Below are 24,611 nucleotides of genomic sequence, written 5' to 3' on the forward strand. Positions count from 1 at the left end.
GCTTCGCGGAAGGTTAGCAGAATGACATCTCGTGCTTTCTCTAGTTCTAATTTATAACTCTGCACCAGGCCCAGCATTTCAGGTCCATCCATTAGCAGGGTGGTTGCACATCTGTTAAAACTCAGCACAATGGCTGGCTTGACGGGGCCACGGGAAACGAAGCCCAGTGGTTTCAGAAGTTCTACAAGCCCAAGCCATTTTTTTAATGCAAAGAGATTTGAAAACGCAGCTCTCTAAAGCATCTGCTAAGCTCCTGCTACCCTAACGCATGATATTCTTTCAACTGTTACCTGCCAACACAAATATTTGGTTGCACAAAGCACCCTAAGAGGCACTGGACAGTGCTCTGCTTCAAATTTACATGCTCATCCGCAGAGGGCTGGCTTGCTCCAGCCAAGGGCCTCTGGCGAAGACTTTGTTTAGCACAGCTTACAGCTAATGTGGAAAAAAGGGGGGGGGGCGGGGTGTAGGGGGGAGTGAATTTTATGAAGGTGCTGTCAGAAGGAAATAGAGCTACAGAATCAGATACATATGGCAGGGGACCTCGGTACATTTGATGGAGCAAATTAAGCTAGAAGGAGCTGAAGCAAGTTTTGGAAGCTGTTTCTTGACCAAGTTGAATGAGCACTATGTTTGATGTCTAGTGCAAGATCGAGACAATAATTCTATGCAACCCCCATCCCCCAACCCAGGGCATAGGTGGGGCTTTGTTAAACATCAGTGGTGTCTGACCTACGCTCACACACGGCTTCTTACCTAGGAACATGGCAGGATAACAAAGTCACTACCGAAGATGACGCAGGTCACACACTGCAACAGTCACCACCACCCCGAAAACCTGTTATGTCACCAATAGAAACCACAGGTCACATTTGCAAACTCATGGCCAGAGAGTAATAAATATGCAGAGGAAGCCATCTCATTCACAATGTGCTTTTTACCAAGTGCTACAAGGTAGACAGACAGACAGGGGATGGATGGATGGATGGATGGATGGATGGATGGATAGATAGATAGAATTTCACACATAAAACATATTGACATGACCACAGAACAACATGAAGCTCAATGGATGAAGAGAAGCTCATTCAGAACCAGGTTATCATCACTCAAGTTTAAATCCTCAGGGTGCTTTACATTCTGTGAAAAACCTGCGCCCCCCCCCCAAAGCAAACAGTGTCCCAAATCAAGATAAAGGTGATCATGCCTAACTGCAGTGAGAAAGCCAAAGTTTTAGATTTAGAAGTTGAGCAGTAATCTGAGAAAAATGAGCCAAGTACGCACAGAATAAGGCCGAAACTCTATGTATCCGGGACACGCATGCGTTCTCGGTCTACCTGGAAACATATACCCCTGATACCGGCGTCTGTTGCATAATTATATTTATTATATACTCTAACATATAATACACACACATATGCAAGACCTGTGAACACGCAGCTGCAAAATGTAACTCTAGGAAATGTGAATTGCATGAGATGAGCTAGGTAGGAAAGTAAAAATATACGGTGACTACATGGCAAGAAAGCTGTCAGAGAATTTTCATTTCCCTTAAGATGTTTCAGGAACAGTAGTTTGAACACTCCTGAAGTTTTGTTTAAACATTCTAAATTGGCTCTATCCCAACTTTGTGTGTTGTTTCTATTTTATTGTAAGTTGGAGAGACAGGGAAGAAGTAAGCATTTCTTCTCCCCCCACCCTCCCCCCCCATCCTCCAGTACCCTTGTCTTCCTGTGGAGCCCATGGGAAAGAGGGCGCTAGAGATGAGATTTTACCAGTAGGGGTCGCTGTGCTAAGAATTAATCCCTACGTGTTTCTCATTAGTGATTATTATACTGCAGGCGGCCAAAATGCAAAAATTAATTAATTTCAAAGTGATAATGCATTTACAGCAACAATTAGAAATGTATAACTGTAAAGGGGCAACATTTAAAAGACAGATTACATTTAATAAAGTTGCACAAGAACACCCAATTGTAAAATTACTGATCTGCAACAATATTCCTTAAAGAGCCACTTAAAATAGCCTGACTCCATGAAGGGTGACCTAATTACTGTAACTAAAATCACCATAGTCACAGCAAGTCACAGCAAATAAAAAAAAGGGACGTTGATATTAGAATACTGCTGTTTAATGCTTAGAAGAGCTGGCTACCATGGAGAAGGAAAAGAGGGCTGGCCTGTAGCTCTTCCCTCAGCCACACACAATGGGATGCACACTTCAGGAACACCCATGTCAAAAGGGAAACAGGAAGTACACACTGAGCACTAGCCATCAGGAGACCACACCTACGTGAAACTCCTTACCCCTATTTAAGAACTGACACTCCGCATGGGCTGGGGATGGGTTGCTGCCACATGGTTCGTGGCTCAAACCTGGAAAGGGCAGGAAATAGCGTGTCTATCACGAGGGTAACCTCTCACTTCCATCCAGCTTAAAGTGCTGGGGTGGGAGAATGATCTACCAAACACAAGCGTGTAAAATGTAAGTTCTTCATTTAGATCCCTTCCTACCAAAAGCATTCATGGGACAGATCTCGGGATATGATGCATTAACAGCCATGAGAAATAAGAAGGCCTCTATTCACTCCCATGACCACTCTCCAGCTCCGACCACAATCATGTAGCTTTGTCCACAAGATTCACCGTCAGGAACATGAAGACCAAACCACACTCGAGCCACAGAATTCTCTCCAGGCAAAGGCAACACCAAACTGTCCACTCAGAGCGGAATTTAGAACAGTTCCTAGATTCTGAGTGAACACACGAAATCACATCTGCTAACAGCTGGACAGCCGCACATGGGTGTGTGTGTGTGTAACACAAAGTACAGTATTCGAATGCTATGCTCAATGAGGATTCCCCAAGTTCCTGAATTTTAAAAAAAAACACCACAAACCTTTACCCAAATGAAACAAATCACTCCCATCCACACTTCATGAAATACTAAAAACAACGCACGTCCTACCCAGCCACTGACACTCAGAGGTGGATTCAATGTGCAGTGACGGGCAGGGGCTCCAGAGCCCTTCCCCAGGCCTAGCACAGGCCCGGTGTGGGGACGGACCAGAGCAGAGTCCTCCTGACAGGCGGCGAGAGGAGGAAGTGGCTCTATAGCCCGTGGCGTCACCAGGACCCTCCTGCACGGCAGGATGAAGATGTCGGCAGCGCCAGAAGCCATCGCCTTACCATGGACTTGGTGAAGGGCCTCGCCAAGGTGAACAGAAGTGTGTACAGCCACCAGCTGCGATGAATGGAGGAGTACATCATATTCCCAGGATGCACTGCATTCGAGGTGACCCCGCGGGGGGAGAGGCGACGATGTAGCTCATTGGAGAAGAGAATATTGCAGAGTTTGGAGCGGTTGTAAGCCAGCATGGCCCAGTACTCATTCTGTGATGGGGACAGGCGGCTAACGTCGAGTTGTCCCGAGGAATCGCTAATGTCTGTAAATCTAAAATAAATAAATAAGTAGCAAATACATGTAGGAAATAAAATAGTAAGCAAATCACTTCGGAATTCTCACCTAACCTTTTATTTTCATTAGAAATTGGAAGACATAAGACAGAAAAAAGAAAAAAACACAATTATGTATGCATGAAAACCATGCCCCTTACAAACAAATGATGGCAACTTAACAATGTAAAGCATTGGAGAATAATGTAAGATCAGACTACTGGTAAATAGTAAGATTGGACTACGCATCAATACAGTAATCTAAGCACGCTGAACACTTCTCCATCGCTCGAGTATGTTTTCTAAAACCTTCAAGCGGAAGTTCATAGATAATTCAATTAAATGGAGAAGCATTTTAAATAAAGGACTGCTGCTTTTGGAAACAGAAGGGTTTCCCGTTCCAAACCCGTCACAAGGCTTTCCTGGATGGGCTTAGCCGGTGCCGGAGCCCAGTGCATTTTCACCTGAGCATCTGAGAAAATACAGACAAGCCAAGCGGCCTCCAAGATTCTTTTCCAGATTAAAAATTAATGATTATAAAGGGGTTATAACCTTGTTAAGGTGCCATCAATAGTCCTCTACGTTTAAAAGATAAATGTAAACAAAGCCAAAATGAGTTCTGCCCGAGTCTACTGTTTTTAAGTAGACCCATGGCATGAAAACACACAAATCAAAGTAACTAGTTGATGTTTTATAATTGGGTCTGATGGACTCATTAAACGCCAGCTGTTGGTTTCTCATCTTCCCTCCTTCCTTTCTCTCTTTCTCTTTCTTTCTTATAAAAAAAAAAATTACCAAAGAGAGAATTGGATCATAACAAAGGGAAGGAATTTCTTTGATGGGTTCGTTTTGGCTTCAGAAAACCTCATGTATTGCTTTACTAAATTAATGACAATATCCCCAGTAACTTACAGAGAAAACAAAACAAACAAAAAAGCAAAAGGGAAACTGAAAATGAAGAGTCTGATTTTTTCATTAGAGGAGCAGTTCAAGATGGGTTTAAAAAAAAAAAAAAAAAGGAAAGCGCCAGAGGAAGCAGGTGAAATTCATGTTTTAATAAACATGAACTAGTCCTTGTTCCGGACTCAGCAAGTGATGTCCAAGTTCTAGTGTTTAACAACTGCGATGATTGGAAGTTACCAACAAAGGCGCTGGCCAGAAACGTGATCAAGGAACCCTAACGTCTCCCAGAGAGAGGGAGGGCCGAGACTTCGGAGCTTCATTGGCCTAAGGTAATGGAACATAATGGGAAACTGGAAAACTTCTGAGGGCCTTTGTCTGGTGGAAATAATGATTGACCGTTGGGGGGGGGGGGGGCTTGGGACAGTGGGTGTCCTACATAACAGGCAGAGTCTTGCTCCATGGATGTTCATGGCAATGTAAAGCCTGTGCCCAATTATCTGAGCCGCCAGCCTAACCAAGCGGCACCTCTACGCAGCATTGACGTCCGCTGGATCTCCAGGACGCGAATGGACGCGAACGCAGCACCCACTGTAAATGAGAACTCATGCATCCTCAGGTCCCTTGAGGGCTTCTGCAGCGCGAGCCTTCATCGGCTGTGGAGTCTGCAGGGCCACACACCTGTTGACTGCATTTGCCAGGGTCATCGTCAAGTGATTTGTGCGTGGATCCACAGATGTGATTATCTTTCCTGCTCTGGACAGGCACTTCCATGTTGAAATACATGCAATTTGTTCCCCATTGATTTTTTTCTTTGTATTATAGTTAGGCTATCATATTGTATTAAAAATATGTTTGCACAAAGAAGTTATATTATTTCTGAACTTGACTTCAACATAGTAATAAGGTGTTACAGAAGGGCTGTCACAAAGACATTTAGGATCGCTGAGTTAGAAACACAAAGATTTAAGGGAGGGGATTCGATGTGAACCCTCTGGTCACTCATGGTAGAAAACAACAGAAAGGATTTGGCAATATCAAAAAGGCATGGGGACCGGCGTCAGGGGCCCATGCCTATAATCCTAGCTAGTCAGGAGGCTGAAATCTGAGGACTGCAGTTCAAAGCCACCCAGGACAGGAAATTGTGTTAATTTCCAGTTAACTACCAAAAAAGCCAGAAGTGGAGCAGTGGCTCAAGTGGTAGAAGGGCAGTCTCAAACAAAATGCTCAGAGAGAAGGGACAGTACCAAAGAAAGCACTGAGTTCCAGCCCCAGGACAAGGAGAGAAGAGTGGAGGGGAGTGGAGGGGAGGGGAGGGGAGGAGGAAGAGGTCTATGAGCAGGAAGAAGAGGAAGAAAGAGAAGGAAGGAAACAAGGAAGGAAGGAGGGAGGGAAGGAGAGAGGGAGGGAGGGAGGAAGGGAGGGAGGGAGGGAGGGAGGGAAGGAAGAGAGAGAACAAAAGAGATAGAGAAAGAGAAAGAGAGAAAAAGGGAGGGAGGGAGGGAGGGAGGGAGGGAGGGAGGGAAAAAGAGAAAAAGAAAAGAAAGAGCGATAAGATAAGTCTCCTGGCATCCTGCAGTCATCTCATATGCTTCTTTCCCAAACTGTTGATGGAAAGTTTTCATGACGTAACTACTCAGTCCAGACTCAGAAAGTTCTCCCTAACCTGAGTCACAATGATTTCTTGGTGGGGAGGGACAGATAGAGCAATCAGAACACACGTTTCCATGGAAATGAAGCATCCACTACCCAAGACCCAGCCTATGATATCGCTCGCTCCTAGCATGCAATGGGAGTACAAGTTGGAGTACAAGGCCCTGAGTTCAAGCCCTAGGGCTGGCACAATTTTTTAATTTTGGCTTTTAAGCAGGTTTCAAAAGCATCTCATGACTGGGGAACACTGGACAGATTATGCTTCTTTACTTTCAAAAAGGTGTCCCTGAGACCCAGGGCCCCATGCTTGCTGGGCGAATGCTCTACCTTGGGGCCACAGCCCTCCATATACCGCAGGGTAGAGAAAAGGCGTTCTTTCCCTTAACACAAGCCCCCCCGCCAAGGGCCCTGATGACACCCTAGATGGACTTTCTGGATGGGGCAGTACAAGCTGGGGAGCCTCAGGCCTCCGTCTGCAGACAGCTGCTCATCCCACAGCCAGGCCGTTGACTTTCTTGACCTTCTGAGTAGCCATACTGACAGCTGTCCAGGAAGCAGGGAGACTGAGCCAGCGGCCTGAGCCCACCAGCCAGGCTGGGCTTCCTGAGAAGTGACTAGGTCACCTCTCAGCTCGGGAGACAAAAACGATCAAATCTCAAAAGGCTGGAGACTCTCGCTGCCGGCTGGAAAATATATAAAGCCAAATGATAGGGATGGTATAGAAATATTCCTTGCTGCTAAATAACTAACATTTGCTCTCTGGACATTAACATTTGCTGTGTGAGAAGGACATTTGTATTTCTATACTATTGCTCTTGTTTTCAACGGAGGATGGTTTTTGAATTCTGAAAGTAAACTAAGTAGGATGGATTCTGTCAGTAAAACCCAATATGTTTAAAGATGAGAACTGAGCTTGCCTGAGAAATGGGGTGTGTGTGTGTGTGTGTGTGTGTGTGTGTGTGTGTGTGTTTCTGGTGTGGTGGGGTTGTGGTGTATACCACTGAGATCACGTACGTGTGGGATTGTGTCAGGATGTGATATGTGGTTGTCCTATGATCATGTGTGTGATTGTAACTATGTGGTTGTGTGTGTGTGTGTGTGTGTGTGGTTGTGTGTGTGTGTGTGTGTGTGAGTTTACCACTCAGCACAGCTGCAGCCATTCCGGGTCTAGCGACCTGTTCTTGGTTCCTTTCATTCTATTTTAATTGTTATCTGAAAAATCCTCACAGCCAAGAAGTCCAATTCTCACTTCAGATGATATATTTTGGATAGGCACACGCTCAATTCACTTGCTCAGCCTCCACACACATAACTAAGGCACAGTGAAGACACAGGGAGCCTAATAAATATTTTGCCTTGGGGCAGTCTAGTAGGATATTTTCTGCAAACATAGAACTTTATTTTTCCCCTAACAGGGGGTCTTGACTCCAACGAAGAGCTTCCGCCAAGGTTTATGGAGGTAATTAGATATCCGCACTTGCATTTTACAACGTGGTCCTTGAGTAGCAAACAGGTACCAGCAACCTGTGCATCAGCAACCCTCAGACAAACATCTCTGGTCTGAGGGATGCAGCACAAGTATAATGAACCAGCTCAGCTTGAGAGGATTCACATTCGGCAAAAATGACCCTCTGCTGATAGGAGAACCCTCAGGAGAGAGCGAAAAGTCTAGCTGATCATGAGACAGGGGCAGGCCTGACCAAACACCGTGGAAGGAAAAGGATCTCATTCAGGAGGCCCCGGCCCTTCCTTCCAACTTCACCTTTTAAATGACATTAAGATTGGGATCTCTAAGGTAGCTGGGAATTACACCGCGGTTAAGGAGAGAACAAAGACGTCACATGAAATAGCATTTGGAGACACAGATTTACAAAGGGGAGGGGGTGGGGGAAGGAGGTGAGAAGCTGACAACTCCACATAATCTCCCATTAAATACCGGCTCATTTAAACATATCCCGTGGTGCCCTCCACATCTGGCGGGCGATTGGGGCTGGCAGATTTATTTCCAGAGCTTTCTCCCCTGCTTGCCCCCACGGTAGCCTCCCTCACTCATTTGCAGGACCACTCTTACTCTCTCTCTGGCAAACCTGGTGTGATTTGCAAAGATAAGGCGGTTCCGGATTCCGTAACCACCTAATTACGAGATGTTTCATGTCTTTTCACACGGGGGAGGATTATTGCGGGCATTTTCCTTTCATTTCAGCCATCATAAATTTAAAATGGTGAGAGTAAATCTGTCTGCAATGTGTCACTTACACTGTAAGCCCCTGTGTTTGGGGGTGATAAAAGCTTCAAGCTAACCCTTGGCTGGTCTCTCCCTTCCAGCCCCCATGGGTTACATTTTATGGAAGTATGATTAAAAAAATAAGCTTCATTCTGGGTGACTAAAACATTTCAGGACTTAGGAGAGAGAGGAAGGGGGGTGGGGGAAATAGGCCTTTGCACATTTTCTTCTAGCCACTCTGCTAAAGGTGTAAGTCTGCCCCTACCCCAAAACTCCAAGGAAACAGGAAAAAGAAATCGCCTGAACAAGAAGTCATTCTGGCCTTGCCCACCCAGCAAATCCTTTGTCTCTTCTTTAAACAAACAATTGTTTCTCCGACTCCAGAAACAAACACGCTAAAAATAACAAGAAAATTTTCACATGTCTTTTTAGCCAATTGCATATTCTGCTAATGATAATCTCAAAGAAGTGCCATCTGATGTTTTAATTGAAATTTTAACCAAAAGAGGCATGGCCAGGTTTCTAATATGTTCTAAGTACAATACTTTCCCTTTGTACAATTACACAGCTAATGTCTGCATTGAATTCCCTAATTTCTCATTATAAAACAATTGGATTTCATCTCACAGTCTTTAATTGCATTGTTTCTTCGGCTAGAATAACGGCACATTCTTCTTGGTAAGACTTTGAAGTTGTTGAATTACAAATCAATAAAGGTCATGCCATTCAGATTTGATCAATTATTATTCCATCTCCAGGCAAAATCAATGAGGAGTTTGAAGTATGGTTCTAAAAACACTCTTTATCAGTACAGATCATCCCTCCCAAACAGTCCCCCCCTCAATCACACGCGCGGAAAGACCCGGAAAAGCCAAGGAAGCCAGGTGCCATGACTCAACGCTTCTGAGTATAACGAATCAAAATGATTTTCCAAGCAGAGGCTTCAGGGAATTTGAGGTGAGGTGAGAAAGGGGACAGGTCACCACCACCACGGACACCCAACCCACCTGTGGGACTCGGAGGAGACCACCACGACACGGGCGGGGGCCGAGCGGCACAGGACGTCCTGCAGGAGCTGGACCAGGTAGAAGTGCCCCAGGTGATTCACTTGGAAGGTGGTCTCCAGGCCATCCTTGGTGAGGCTCCAGGGCAGGGCAAAGACAGCCGCATTGCACACGAGCACGTGGAGAGAGCTGAGAAAGAACACATGCAACATCACACGGATGTCCACCACCAACCCCTCTCCCCGTTGGGAACGACCAGCTCTTCATAGTCCTTGGGAGTCCAGTCCTGTGGCAGTGAGGAATGCTCAGGATTCCCAGTGGGAAAGTGCCGCGAGACAGTGGGGAGGACTTCCCCAGAGGCGGGGGCCTACAGGGTGAAAGCACATCAGGAGAGCCGGAGCACTCGCTGGAGCCCAGCTTCTACCACATCACCTTGAGACCCTTGGTCTATCGACCTTCGTGGAAAGAGAGAAAACGAAGCGGGTTTCTTCTGAACGTTTCCTGCAGTCAGAACTGCCTAGGTGCTCTTCAGTCTCCATTGGCCAGGCATTTCCCACACCCATCCTATCACCCTCGCAAGAGCTGGGCTGCTTACCCACAGTGCTCATCTGGTCCTGTTTCTAACCCCAGCAGGACCCGCTGACTTACAAGCCACTCGCCGGCTGGGATAACCCAAGCAACATGGTAAAGCAGAGCCCCTGGAAAAAGCACGGGGAGACAAAGTGCGAAAGACAGGCAAATACATGACAACTTGAGTTCTTTTCAGAGCGCATCACAAATATCTGGTTCACTCTCCAGTGCTTGGGTCTTTTTCCTTATCCTGTTTTCTAGCTTGCTTGCTTATTTAATGTAAAAGCTTTTGGTACTTAACTCACTTAATCTTCATAACAATAATCTTGTCACAAAAAAAGGGGTGGGTACCGATCAAATGCAGCAGTAGTACTCACTAAATACTAGGTTGAAAATGAACTATACAACTTACAGGTGGGAATGTTAGGAAAAATCTGGGAGAGAACAAGGCAACAGGTGACGTTACCCAAACAGAAAGGTACTCTTTACCTGACATAGGTAACCGCAACCCCTCACTATATCACCTTTATAATGACAATAAGACGATTTTTAAAAATGTAAAGGAAGAAACATTCCTAATTCTTACGGTCAGAAACATTCAGAAATGCCCAAAGTAAATAATAAATAAGAAAACAAAGGAAGTAAAACCAAATAAGCGGTTCATTGGACTTCAAACTGCAATGGATAGAAACCAAGTACTGAAATGTGAGCTCAGTGCATGTGCTCTTCTTACCTGACACAAGTCAATTAGTGAGCCCCAGTCTCTTGCCCTGTGACCTTGTACAGTGCACACACACATACACACACACACACACACACACACACACACACACACAGAGTTCATGTTAAGCATTGCCCCAGCAACTCCCCAGCCTTCTGGGTTACATCATTACTACTTTCTTTATCTCCACATCCTCCCCTTGCAGTCACAGGAGAAAATTACACTCTTCAAAGCTGATTTCTATGAGCTTTCTGTTTCTTTAAGGCACGCCTGGACATTGAGAACTTGGATGGAACACCTTCTCAGTAACAACGCCTCCTCTTTATTCATGCCTGGCGCTGCCTAAGGGAAATAGGAACCCACAGAAGACCTGAGCCTGGAGGCAGGTACCCAGGAGAACCCGGGAAGCACTTCCTCTCTCCCAGTCTTAATACCCTTCATTAATGTTAATTGCCAAATACCAGAGGTAAAATATGTACTCGGCACCTAGAGCGTGTCACCTCTATTAATTAAAAACAGGCTTATGCAATATGAAACTATAAAGTGCTTGACTTTTTTTTAATTGCAAAGACACCTAATTGGCTTGTACAAAAGGAAAAGAATTCCTTTAGCCACTCTCTAATGAGGTTTTTATTATTCAAATAGCACATTTTCCTCTGCACCCCCCATACACACTAAAAAGCCATTGCAATTCAAAGGGGTCTGAGATGATGAATATTTACAGACTATCAAAAGAAAAGTTCAAACTAGAGAGGCAGAAAGGAAACAAAAACAGGAGCAATGCACGCCCAAAGCTGCTCCGTTTAGGCAGCCCTTTTAGAGATCTAGTTTGGTTCTTGGGTAGATGCAGAATTGGAAGGGAGGGAAGGCAGCGGGTGGGAGGGACTAAAAAGGTGATCTTCCATGCATGAAACCTGAGATGCCAAAAGAAGGAAGCCTGCATGTTCCTAAGGCTGCCATCTCCCCCGCCCCCCCCCCCCCACACACCACAGAGGACACCCCTACCTCTACTGCGTGGGGCTGGGGCTCTGGAATGTAGTAAGAACTAAGTGTATTGTACATATCTGAATAGATACATAGGAATCAAGAATATTTCCCCTGAAATGTGGTCTATCGACCATTCCATAACTATATTTTGTAGCTATGTGTTAATATTTATGAAGAAAGGACTTCAGGAGAAGAATGTGGACTTGGTATTATTCTGTTAATAAAGGCAGCCCTTTATGCTCTGACCCTCCCATTCTGAATCACGGCACCTACGATTTGGATAATTATAAATCTGAGGAGAAGTAGGCTTTAAAAGAGCATCAGAGCCACCAGGATGGGATTGAGTCATAGCGAAGATGTGTACATGTTACCCCAAATGAGTTAGGGTTTTCTGAGTTAAATAAGCATGCTTCAAAATATTAAGACAATAGTGAGTTTGGGGATTTCATTTCAGAGCCAGAAAAAGAGTAACTAAGGTAGAATACTACCCAAAGAGAAATACTTTCCAATTCCCCTTGAAACAGAATGTAGCCCCATCTGGGCCCTTGCTTAAGTAAGTTGCAAAAAACATATACTGTCCAGAGATATCCAAGAAATACCTTGTCAGGGCCTAAGGACCCCTCCTACTCTTATGAGAAGATGTTTTCTTGGCCTAACTTGACACTTGGCAGTATTTTCTCCCAGAAAAGTGAGGATAACAACTGTGCAGAATTCTAAGGTGAACCCCTGCTTTTCATGCCTAGGGCCAGTTTAGCATGAATTCATGGATAGCAAAACAAACAGCTTATAGCAATTCTACAGCTACCTCAAGCCTGGTGATGATTCACCAACCCACCAAAGCCCCAGTGACACAAAAAGCAGTGAGTGGAACAGCTTCCCGTACAATGCAGTGATTCAGGGTCAGGTAGGGAAAGCTTCTAAAAAAGATTACCTATACTCTACAATAGGCTGGACAAAATAGGAAAGTGGCTTAGTAGAAGAGTGCTTGCCTCGCATGCATGAAGCCCTGGGTTCAATTCCTCAGTACCACGTACACAGAAAAATCTGGAATTGGCGCTGTGGCTCAAGTGGTAGAGCGCTAGCCTTGAGCAAAAAAAGCTCAGGGACAGTGCCCAGGCCCTGAGTTCAAGCCCCAGGACTGGCAAAATCATAGTCATAGTAATACCACCCTTTCTTGCAAACTGTGAGAATGTGAAAAGGTATATGAAGTGCCTGGCATTGACCTTGAGAGGGGTGACATCTAAAACTTCTTTTTGTTTAGGTGCATCATTTCTATGCCTTGAGTGTATTTCTATAATTTGGGAATCTGGTACTGGCAGTAATGCAGAGACATAGTACACATAGATATCTGTCCACCACATTTAGAAAATGCCTATAGATTTCCCAAGCCCTTACTCAGTATCTCTACAAGAGAGCCTCCTGAATAAATAGGCAAAGAAAGAAAGGCACAGAATATAAGTGGAAAAAAAAATCAACGCAGAACACCCCTCTCAGCCTGGGTGGCCACCAACCACCAGCTCTGATTGGAAACGTTAAAGGTCCTGGAGATGCTGAGGACCTGATAAACACTATCCAGTATTAAAATAACAATTAACCAGGATTAACCAGGAGTGAATTTAGCTGTCAAGATAACAGAGCCACACTTAATTAATTTTTTTTCTTTATTTCAGCTAGGATAGAGGAAATAATGCAAAACAATCACCAGGAGCAGAGCTCGGCTCTCTCTGAATCCCCTGGAGACCACCAAGAATTTTTCATTTCATGCACCATTTACAACTTCTTATAGTAGATTCCGGAACATCAGTACATACACTTAACCAAAAATGGAAACACTCTCTTTTTGTTGTTGTTGTTATTTTCTTAAATTTTTGTCTCCCATCCATGATCTTGATTATATTTTCCCATCCCATCATGCTTAAACTCTGCAGCAAAATCTCAACCTCACTGATTCTAAATGGTGGGGTGGGGGTGGGGGGGGAGAATGTACAACCAAGATACAGCCGCATCCTCCCCAAGACAGGTTTTTCAAGGAAAATGCATCGATTTGATAATTGCACACTTAGTCCAATTGGCATGGTATCTGAAATGCGGGTCTGTTTCTGGTGGGACATTTCCAGTTGTTTCCATTGTCCTCCTGCCCTTTGTACTTAAGCACGGCATTGTTCTGAGTTCTGGCTTCCTGGGAACATTTAATAAAATGAAAAGGCAACAGTAAGCACAATATGAGTGTGGAGGGAAGGGAGAGGAAAGAAAAATAACCTCAACTACACTCACAACCTCAGAGTCTCAACTGAACGCAGATCCTAGAGACTGAGACAGGGGAAATTAACCAAGTCTCTCTCGGCTGACTCCCAGTTTTCGATCGGACAAATGAATCATGGTCTCTTCCTAAAGAAATTTAGTTATGATATGAAAGAACACTCCGGAGGCCAGGTTGGAGCTTAGTAAACTGTACAAGCCGATGCAGAGAGCATGAATATCATTCATGTAAATAGGAGGGAAGAGCTGTCAGGTGAAGAGTGCTGGCTGGCGTGATTTAGAGAAGACCGGGTTATTTCTCTGTCTTCCAGTTTTTCCATACCCACAAGGGAGGAGGTAGGAAGGACAACAATCACATGGAAACTCACTTTGTGCTCTTATGGACCGCAGGGCTCTATTAAATTACTGTATCCCTGAAAATTAAATCAGGTACCTTGTGGGATTTCTCTACCTTTGTACTCCCCTGCTAAGTTCCCATTCTCTCTCTCTCTCTCTCTCTCTCTCTCTCTCTCTCTCTCTCTCTCTCTCTCCCTCTCTCTCCCTCTGGCTCGCTCTCTCTTTCTCTCCCCCCCCCCCCAGTAGTTCTAGGACTTGAATTGAGGACCTGGGCAACTGAAGACAAGAGTCTCAGAGACTTTCTTGTCTAGGCTGGTTTCAAACCACAATCCTCAGATCTCAGCCTTCTGAGTAGCCAGGATTACAAGTGTGGGCCATCAGTGCCTGGCCCCATTCTCTCTCTTTATTTCTCTAAGGCATTTCACATAGTCAGGTTGTGAGTGTCAGTGTGAGTGTGTTTTAATCAGTAAAATCCTCCCCTATAACAACAATATACACTTATTTAGATGCAACATTTGCCCAATGTGACACCTATATCTTATAACTCACTGAAATCGAGTCATCCCTGTATCTCAGTCTTGTCTATTGCACAAGCATCGACTAAGTGGAGTTGCTGTGCTGACTGTGACTTGTTGCTACTGGGTTGTTGTTGTTGTTTTTGTAGTGATCACATATTAAGACGGACTTGCTGGTAAACACCTTGGATGCAAACGGTAGTACGTAAACCTTGAGAAGCTCTGTGGCAAGGCCCCCGCCTCCATGCAGTTCAGCGGCCTGCAGAGGGAGCCAGGGAAGGAAGAGTCCCGCAGCTCTAGAAACGCTTCCATTACCAGTCAAGTGAGCTGTGTCCAGAGGGTGTGTGCAAGACGCCAGAGCAGGCCACACTACCTGGATAGAGATATCAGCCTGTACCACACTGCCAGGCTCTGTCCCAAAACAAACCCAAACAATAAAGCACACACACCAAAATACAGGGACATATTTACTTCTATCATGAAAACCTTGACCTTTCCTTCTTCAGCATGCTTTCCTCAGGGGAGGACATACCCGCCACTCTGAGCAACCTCCAGTGCACAGCCTAGTGTCTACAAGATTACCAGCTTTCTGTTTCTTTTTCTTTGAAAATCATACCAGGGCCTCCTCTCCAGGTACACTGCCTCCCTTCAAATAGTTTACACCATTGATATTTGGGCAAAATAAAGGCAAGGAAGAAAACAACAACAACTAGGCTTTCCAGAAACACATTAGCATTCTTGCAAATTAAAGTTACATTTTTGTGGACACAAAGCAAATAGTAAGCATAACAAGTCATTATGAACTTCAGCAATGCCACGGATGCATAAATTGTGCTGAAAATTCACAGGAAGGGAGCATTCATTTTCCTAATGTATTTATAGAATAGTTCTAAGCATCAGCTGAGGATCTCATTACCATTATGGGAAGAGAACTTATTCAAGACAAACTTGGCGCAGTGCTCACGCAGGGAGGTGGGAGAGCTTGGAGGTAGGGTGGCAGGGGTGAACTTACACGGACAATAGAAAGACATCGTGTAGATAATGTGCTGCAGCACATGGTCAAGTCAAACAATAAAACATCTCATGCATTTTGTACATGTCGCTTGCCAAGGATGACTCTCCTGTTTTGCCTAGAGATATATGGAGCTGTAATAGAGTTCAGAAAGCCCCTGACAGCTGTGTGCTGCGACTCAGACCTGAAAGATTCCCTGTTATGATAAAAATTAATGTACTCTGACATCCCCGGAGACTGCCTGGCCCTGGGAATAGCTAATGAAGAAATACAGCCTTAGCCACAAGCAGTGCACCGTCCTGGAGCTGGGGATTAATTCACGCGGGGTGGCGGTGGTAGCGGCGTGGCTCCTGTCGCCAAACGAATCCCAAAGCTGCCGAATCCCTCTGTCAAAGGGCGACACGGCACGGATGGGTGAGAATTACTTCCTGGATCAGGAGAGGCAAAAATGAAGGAAATGCATTACAAAATGAATCAGACAGCGTGAGATTTGGTCGGCCAATAGCTGCGTAAACTAAAAGAGGAGGATTCAACACTGGGTGTGTCTCAGCAGAAGACTCAGAAAGGCTCTGGGAGTTGAGCCTGGGGCAGTGCTGGGCCCAAAGTCGTCCCATGGACCGGCCACCCTACCTTCCGACCGGGAGCTGTCACAGATTACGGTGTCTTCCAATGTGGCCGAACGAGGAAAGCAGCAAACAGAGCAGCCCAGAGGTGTAAAGACCCCAAGTGTGCTTCACCTGCTAAAACACACATCCTTATCACGGAATGGCGGCCAGCCATAAACAGACAGGAGCTAACATAGACTAACCCTGAAAATACAAAAACACAGGAAAGAAGGTGCTAGCAAACCCCATACACCGTATGATTTCAGTAATGGCAAGGTCCAGAACAGGCAGGCAGGTAGAGATGGGAGGTGGATGAGGGGTTGCCTAGAGATAGGGGAAGCGGAGAGGGGAACAACTGCTAATCTTGATAGTTTCTTTTTTTAGGGATAAGAATGTTCTGGAATCCAGTGGTGGTCATGAAGGTACAACTCTGTGAATAGGGGAAAAAGCACTGAACGTAGACTTTAAAATGGTTAATTATTTTTTTTCTCTCTGAGCTCTCTATGTAGCCTAAATGGGCCGTGAAGTCATTATGTAGCACAGGCTGGTCTCAAACTCACAATCCTGCTGCCTTAGCCTTCCATATGCTGAGATTACAGGCAAATACCACAACACTCAGCTTTAGAATGGTGAATTCTACACTGTGTAAATTCTATTTCCACTATGGAAAAAGAAAGGCCTCTGGGCTCTGAAACTCATCCTGATAACTTCAGAATGAGTTAAGAAGCCCCTTGCTGGTTCCTTCCCTTCTACCAGTCAGACTTAACACACTTGAGTGACACAAGAACAAGTCAATAAAAAATAGTTTCTATTATGAAGTATTTTTGATGACTTAAAGCTACCCTGTTTTAGCCCATGACATTATTTCAGCCTATTAATAAAAGGGAACCTGTCAAGTTGAATTGCTTCCTCTGTATCTGAAACTAAATCATTGAAAAGATGGGCTGAGGGTTGAGGCATGGCTCAGAACCTAGCAAGGTTCTCATCATCATCATCTTCGTAATAGGCTGAACAATTTTCAGCTTGTTTTTTCTTCTTTAAAACATTATTCTTGGCCCAGACACTGGTGGCTCATGACTGTAATTGTAGAGACTCAGGAGGCTAAGATCTGAGGATCACCATTCAAAGCTAACCAAAAGTCCATGAGACTCTTACCTCTAATTAACTACCTAAAAAGCTGGAAGTAGAGCTGTGTGTCAAATAATAAGAGTATTAACCTTGAACAAAAATGCTCAGGGACAGTGCCCAGGTTCTGAGTTCAAGTCCCAGGACATACATACAAAATCATTATTCTAAGTACTTCCCGTATTCTTCCAGTATCATTTGACAATTTACTACCTTCACTGAAGGATAATGGAAACCTAAGGGGAAAAGAGTGCTATTAGAAAAGTATATTTTTCAAAATCATATGGAATATATAAGCAAAGCCACATGTATCTTTCCTAGAAGTCTCTTTATTCCATGAAAGAAGAAAAGAAAAAAACAACCAGGGTGATATTCTGAAATATGAACAGTGGTGTTCACTGAGAAGGAATTGTCTATTCATGGATAAAACTTTATGATGTCTTAGATTCACTTTAAAACAATCTACCAAGAAAGGGGCTAAAGCGTGAATAAAATTGGCCATATGTTAGCAATTACAGACATTAGGTGAAGGGTATGTGAAGGTCCTTTATATACTTTTCTCTCTTGTGTATGTTTGAAAATCTCCACAGTAAAATCACTCAAGAAATAAAGACAAATTAACCAAAGGGCAGGATATTGAGTAATTGTACTTTCTCTAGTTATGCTTTTCCATTATTTTTCCATATGTTCTACAATGGGTATGGATCATTTCTGTGGTCATAAATTGGTGCAGAATAGCATCATTTATACATAATACCAAAATCAATAGGTTTAAAAATCTGCCTGAAATTTTATAAAGATGGGTAGGCTTTCTAAAACCAAATGAAATCATGCCAAAGCAATCAAGGCAGAAATCACAGCAAGAAGGAAGACAGGAAATGAAAGGCAGGGCGGATGCTCTTTCCGGACACCTGCCTTTGCAGGTATGGAGGACCGAGCCTACGGAGCCCCGGGTACCCTCCAGGAGAGAACATGCAGTACACCTAAAACAGACATGAACCCGATGGGAAGCTGCACTGAGCTGGACAAAGAACGGGATGAGGAAGAAGGGCGTTCCGCTTGAGCCATCCACTTGGGACCGGTGATGCCAAGTCACTAGGGCTGAAATCTGTTTTGGAACACAGGTCTTGACAGGACCTGTCTAGTTCTTGTCTAGGATCAAATTGAAGCCTTTCCTCTAATTGGGTGACTTTCTATTAAACCTGGACCAGAAGGAAATAAAGGAGCTTGGCCTTGCGTGGCAGAACAGAGTCCACTGAGTCACAGGAAATCTCTGTAGAATCACAGCTAGAGCTATCTGTTCTTCTACTGGGAAGGCCTGGGGGCGAGTGTAGGACGCTGCCACTTGAGACAAAGAACCAACTAGGAAGTGAGAGAGTGGCAAAGGTCCCGCAATCCTGACACCCAACCCAGGGCTCTTTGACTCGCTCGCCTCCAGCTGTGTTCTCTTCCCCTTGGCCACCAATGGGGACATCCTAAGATGTCCTCATGGATGTGCCAGGAAGCGGTTTCTCTTACTGATGGCTCAAACAACAGTATCAGTGGTTTGGAATGAAACTTCAGTGTCTAAGAAAGAGAAACCCAGAATTTTATAATGTGTTTAAATGTAATAACATAAATTCTACAAGTATGCTTTAGCTCATAGCAAAGAGCACAAAAGAGCATAAGGTATTTACCTTTAGTAATGACTGTACTACTTTGAAATCGTTGGTATGTATGATTTGTAAGTCGTGTGGCAGCTACCACTATCTACTCAGGAGGCAGAGATTAGGAGGATTGCAGTTCAAGGCCAGCCCGGGCAAAAAGTTAATGAGATCCCATCTCACTGAACAATCAGAGAGTGACGGAGTGAGAGCGCTGAATCCCAGCTCAGTGGGAAGTGATAAAAGGATCAAAGTTTAAATCCACCCAGGGAAAAAAAGCGAAAAGCATTTTCTAAAAAGTAACCTCAATCCAAAAAAAGGCCTGATGGGGGCATGATTCAGGGGCTAAGAGTGTTTGCCTGAAAAAGGACAAGGTCCTGAGTTCAAACTTCATTACTGACCAAAACTAAAGAAAGCAGTAACAAATCCACCACCTGGTATTTAAGAAGGAATGACAAAGCTATGCTGATAAAAGGTTGTAGAATATTGAAGCAACTGTGTTCTCATAGACTGGAGAGATTCTACTCTAGTTAATCTCCAGAAATGCTATAATTTGCCAGCTTACCTACTGGGTACTTCTGAATCAATCAGATGGCTTTCTTCCTTTTCTCTTTCCTTGTAGCTATCAATGATTGTAAAATGTCAGCTTGAATATCTTTTTTGATTATGCTGTGAACTCTAACAGTAGCTTAAGTGTCAGAGGCAGAGTGAGGTACTGTGCTGCTAATTGAGAGGATCTGATTATGTTTTTCTGAATGACAAGCTCCTGAACCGATTCTTCTAAAATGAAGGAAAGAAAGTGCTCTAAATACTGAAAACACAGCACGGTGGCAAGTGGTTCACGTAAAAATATAATCACCCTCGGGGATTTGCAGCAGGCTGCACCACGTAGTGCCTCTGATTTATTCCAAGCGTATATTCAAGATTTTAGGCTGACAAGAATTAGCTCTCAACAATTTACAGGGGGAAAAAAGATGGCTCCGTGTCATTAAAATGTGATTTCAGCGTGGTTTAAGCACAACTTCTCAACATATCAATTATGGAAATGTAGAATTCTGACGTGACAATGGTGTGGTCAGGATGCTACAAGGGGGAAAAAAAATGAATACCACCAAGCTGGATTCTTGGGCCAAGCTGGGAAATATAATTCTAAACCACAGAAACTGGAATGCTTTTTTTTCCAAGTCTTACATAAATCAAGAGTTCTCTGAGAGTAACCAAACGTTAACACCGCCACAGTCTTGGCGTGTGGACGGCTACGTGGGTGGTCCCTGTGTGGGTGACAGAATGGGCTCCACAGACTGGGATCTGGAGCTTCTACCTCTGTGCAGCTCTGGACAAAGAAGCTCACCTTGGCCACATGGTCTATGACCACAGGTTCCTAGAAAGGAATCTCTAAGATAGTTACCTTGAGTAAGTATTGGTATCGGACTACCTTAAAAGTTGTTTCCCAGTACTGACAGAGGTATGGTACCACCATAATTCTCAAAGAGAATCATCTCACACACTGAGTGCGTTACTGATATGCAAGAAAGGACTAAGAAGTGGTGCAGAGGTGGGATGAAGGACTGAGGGCACCTGTGTGGAGGATGGACAGGGTTGGAGGGGACAGCATAAGCCAACAGCCAGTCAGGATCCAGGTACCGTAAGGGCTTCTCTAAGGGCAGAAGAACGGGGTTGGGAGAACACTGCCAGAAATGACACCGGAGAAGGGGTCAGATATCAAAGCCTGGGCAGCTTACACCAGCATGCGCAAGCAGGCCAGTGGCAGTGCTAGGTTTGAATAGGAGAAAAATTAGAGGTTTGGTACCAAAACGCCCCTCTGGTCTTCTTCTGCCTACGTGGATAAGCATCATTTTGTAGACAAGTTGAAATGATAGAAGAACGAACACTGGCATTTGGAGTAAATACATACAGACAACTGCAAATGAGAGTAAATAGCTGCTGTTTCTGCTTAAAGGGACTCCACGGAGAAGCACCTGGTAGTCATTTGGACGGAAAATGGGCTGAGAACCTCAGTCGAGCGGTGAGCCTCTCTTTCTCTTGACTTTGTTTGGCCTCCTTTAGGAGTATTTCAGCAGAACAGATTTCCTCTTGGTGATAGAAAATTGGCTAGAAGAAGAATCTCCTTTAACCCTGAAGTGACCTTAATAATTGTCCCAGTAGGCAGTGGTTGTCATCCATCCTATTAATGAAACAAATCTCCTTCGGAGGCAGTGTGTTGTATAAGATGCATCTCTCAAATGAGACAGATGGCCCTTACTCTCCAAACCAACCCGAGCTGAGCTCAGTAAAGATCTGAGGTTAAATTCTAGTCCGACGACGTATTACCTAGCATGAATTTCGTGGGGTCCCTAACCTCTCTATGCTACAATTTCTTGATCTGCAAAATGCAGTTATTTATTGACTCATGCAAACTCTGCCATAACCAACCCATTCTCTTAGTCCTTGCAAGGGTAAAGTGGGAGGGCATATTCAACTCTTAGCTGCACGTGCCATGTGAAAGATATCTCGTGAATATCAGCAAGTATCATCATCATTTTATAGCTTCAACCTCCATTAGGGCTTCAGTGCCTTTGTTATTTAATATTACCGCCTTGTGTTCCTTGACCCGCTCTTCTCATATGGTGCTATTTCCCAAACATAGCAAGACAACATGCTGTCCTACTCAAACTCTTATCCAGTCACCAGGCTGAGCTCTCCTCAAGTACATTTTGCAGAGGCTGAGGTATCCTGAGGTACATTTTACAGAGAACCGAAATTAACCATGCACAAGACATTAGCTATACATACTTAACTTGACAAGACATCATCTTTTTCTAAGAAGAATGACATGTATTTTTCATGATGGGCTAGGACACATTAAAACTAATTACATTTTGAGGGAAGATGGGCTGTAGGGGGGGGGGGGTTGGTAAAACATAGCCCCAAGCCACATCCCAATCCAATCTACTTCCTGTTTTTATGAATAAAGTTTTACTGAAAACAGGCATTGCCAATCACATACCCCATTGTCTGAAGATATTAAAAATTGTTAATTAGCTGCCACAGAAACTATCTGCTTCACAAATGCAAAGATATTAACTGTCTGAATCTTCACAGGAAAACTTTGCCACCCCATGCCTAATCTAGTGCTTGAAGGGACCCATTGTTTACTATGCAAGCACTCTTGCCACTAGGCCATATTCCCAGCCCCGCCCCTTTGTTTAATACCAGCAATAACATTGATACTATTGAGGGGAGGGGGGAGGACCTTAAGCTCACAAAAGTGCTGGTGTCATAATCACTAGATAACTTGTATCTGCTCTCCACTCTTGCTGGAGAGTAAAGTGACGATCAGTACCTTTAATTAATGTGCATCATCATTTTGATTTCTGGAAGTATGATGGATGGGCCTTTCCCTGATGTTTCCAGATGTGCTATGTATATCACAATATGGTTTTTCAAGGACTTAGAATAGAAAATGTATAGGATGGAAAGAAATTGACTTATAGACTTCTTAAAACTTCCCTTAAAAAAAAGCCTCGTCTTAGCATGGGCTTTACACTTAAAATCTGCCTTTCTGTTTTCCTTGCTTTTCATTTTCATCCCCTGGAGAAAAGCTAAGCAACAGGATCCCCTATTGGGCAAACTAAAAAGGATTTCTCATGTTAGGAAAAGATTATGGCAGATACATTGGCGAGAACTTTCTCCTTGAAACTAAGCTAGAGAGAAAAAGATTAATCTGTAATTTGCACATTGGTCTTCAGGGCAATTTATCCTCAAAATTTGGAATTTATTTATAATTTATAGCCCACCCACTTCCATAGAAGGAATGGAAACAGAAAACTGAGGAATAGGAATCCTAGAGTATTATATCTGGGATTCGTAAGTGCAAGCTCTGAAAGCAATTTAGTAGAAAGTAAAAATAAATAACTTTGTTAAAGATTTTTCTCTTCCAAAAAGGAAAGGAAAGAAAATCTTTACTCTAACCTTTCTTAATAAACACCATTTGACATAATCTTCTAAGTTAAATGAAGCCTAACTTCTTAAGCCTGTCTCCTTAATTATACTAGAGACAGAAAGTTGAGAAGAGAAATAGAAACCCAGGATCAAAAATGAAGTGCTAGAAGCCTTCAGAACTGCATAATGATTTGAATATAAATTTCCTGTCAATTTCAATTAATTTGCAGAACAAGCCAGAGCCGCTGGCTGGTGTTATGCAGGCTGACAAATGACTGCAATCCCACAATCCGGCGTCCCGTTCGGGGTGCCAGATCCCAGTGTCACAATTACAGGATGTTAGTCCAGCTGTCCATCTGTATTGGGATAGAGGGAATTCAAAGTACAAAACGCTTTTTGAAGAAGGAAGAAGGAAATACTGGTGGTGCCTCTACTTCTGAGGGCTGTGGATCGGTCCTAGGCAGTCTCGGCAATGTTTGGTTTCCAGCTGCTGGGCAGCGAAGCAGCTCCAGGCAGGAGCTGGCGGATCGGTCCTAGGCAGTCTCCGCAATGTTTGGTTTCCAGCTGCCGGGCAGCGAAGCTCAGCTCCAGGCAGGAGCTGGCGCGAGAGCCTCCCAGACAGCACGTGGCAGCTGCCCAGCCTGGGGTCCAACATGCCAGTGACCCGCCTGCATGATTAGAATGGGCCCAGCTCCTCACCTCCTGACAGATGTCTCTGCCTGCCAGGCAGAGTGGAATCTAGCTCTAGGCTAGAATCATAGTTTCAACAAACGTAGTCTTTGAGTCTCAGTCTGGTGGGACAAAGCCACAAGCTTTGGTTTGGAACTTTCCAGTAATGCCCAAAAGAATTCAACCTGAGACACACTGCCCCACCACCACCATCACCACCACATCACTAACTCTGGGAAGAACTATCTAGAAACAGGCGGAGGCTCCTGGAATGACCACCACGAAGAATGAGGGAAGAATAACAGAATAAATGAGTGGGAAAGGGAACAGGCGAATGGGAGGGAGGGAGGGAGGGAGGGAGGGAAGGAGGGAGGGAGGGAGGGAGAGAGGGAGGGAGGGAGGGAGGGAGGGAGAGTTGGGAAGCAGGCATTCATGTCCTCCATACGAAGGAGTGGACCACCACCCACATGTCCTTGCTACACAGAGCATGAACTCAATCACGTGCTGAGTTTTAACCCCCTTCACAGGAAACGAAGGAAAGGAAAAGTTCTGTCAGATGACCCTATGGGGACTCAACCAACAAACGTGGATCACAGAAACCTCCAAGACGACCACAGAAAAATGTGTCACGCTAAAACGTGATCGAGCTGCACTCTACTCATTAACTGACAGGCTGAAACTTCTTTGTACACCTAAATAACAAGATTTTAAGAACTGAGAGGCAAAGGTAGATTAAAATGAACTGGCCTTATGTTAATCCTGAGAAAAGAGAAGCCAAGGAAGAAGGAACAGAGAGGAGGGGAAAGGAGAGGAAAACGAGTGGGGAGAAGAAAAGACAAGGAGAGGAGAAGATGAATGTTTATTATTTCAAAGTTCATCTAAGCCATGGGATTTTTGGTTGAGTGGCAATCAATAAATGAGCACAGAAATCCATGGTGAAAAATAGCTGGCAAAGGGTGAGAAGCAACAAAAAGCATCACAGATTCCGGA

General features: G+C 44.3%; 1 protein-coding gene across 6 annotated transcripts in view; it reads right to left on the reverse strand.

Annotated features, from left to right (window-relative positions):
- Wwox (WW domain containing oxidoreductase) overlaps positions 1-24,611 on the reverse strand; it is a 758,639-nt gene that overhangs the window by 542,961 nt on the left and 191,067 nt on the right. For 5 of the 6 annotated variants that reach the window (XM_048355070.1, XM_048355073.1, XM_048355069.1 and 2 more), the window contains exons 7-8: positions 9,241-9,426; positions 3,190-3,454 (exon numbers count right to left, since the gene is read on the reverse strand). In XM_048355070.1, coding sequence (XP_048211027.1) covers positions 3,190-3,454; positions 9,241-9,426 — 451 coding nt within the window. The remainder of the gene's footprint in view (positions 1-3,189; positions 3,455-9,240; positions 9,427-24,611) is intronic. The other variant, XM_048355074.1, reaches the window with a different exon arrangement.

The sequence above is a fragment of the Perognathus longimembris genome, chromosome 10, assembly GCF_023159225.1.
Source record: "Perognathus longimembris pacificus isolate PPM17 chromosome 10, ASM2315922v1, whole genome shotgun sequence".
NCBI lineage: Eukaryota > Metazoa > Chordata > Mammalia > Rodentia > Heteromyidae > Perognathus > Perognathus longimembris.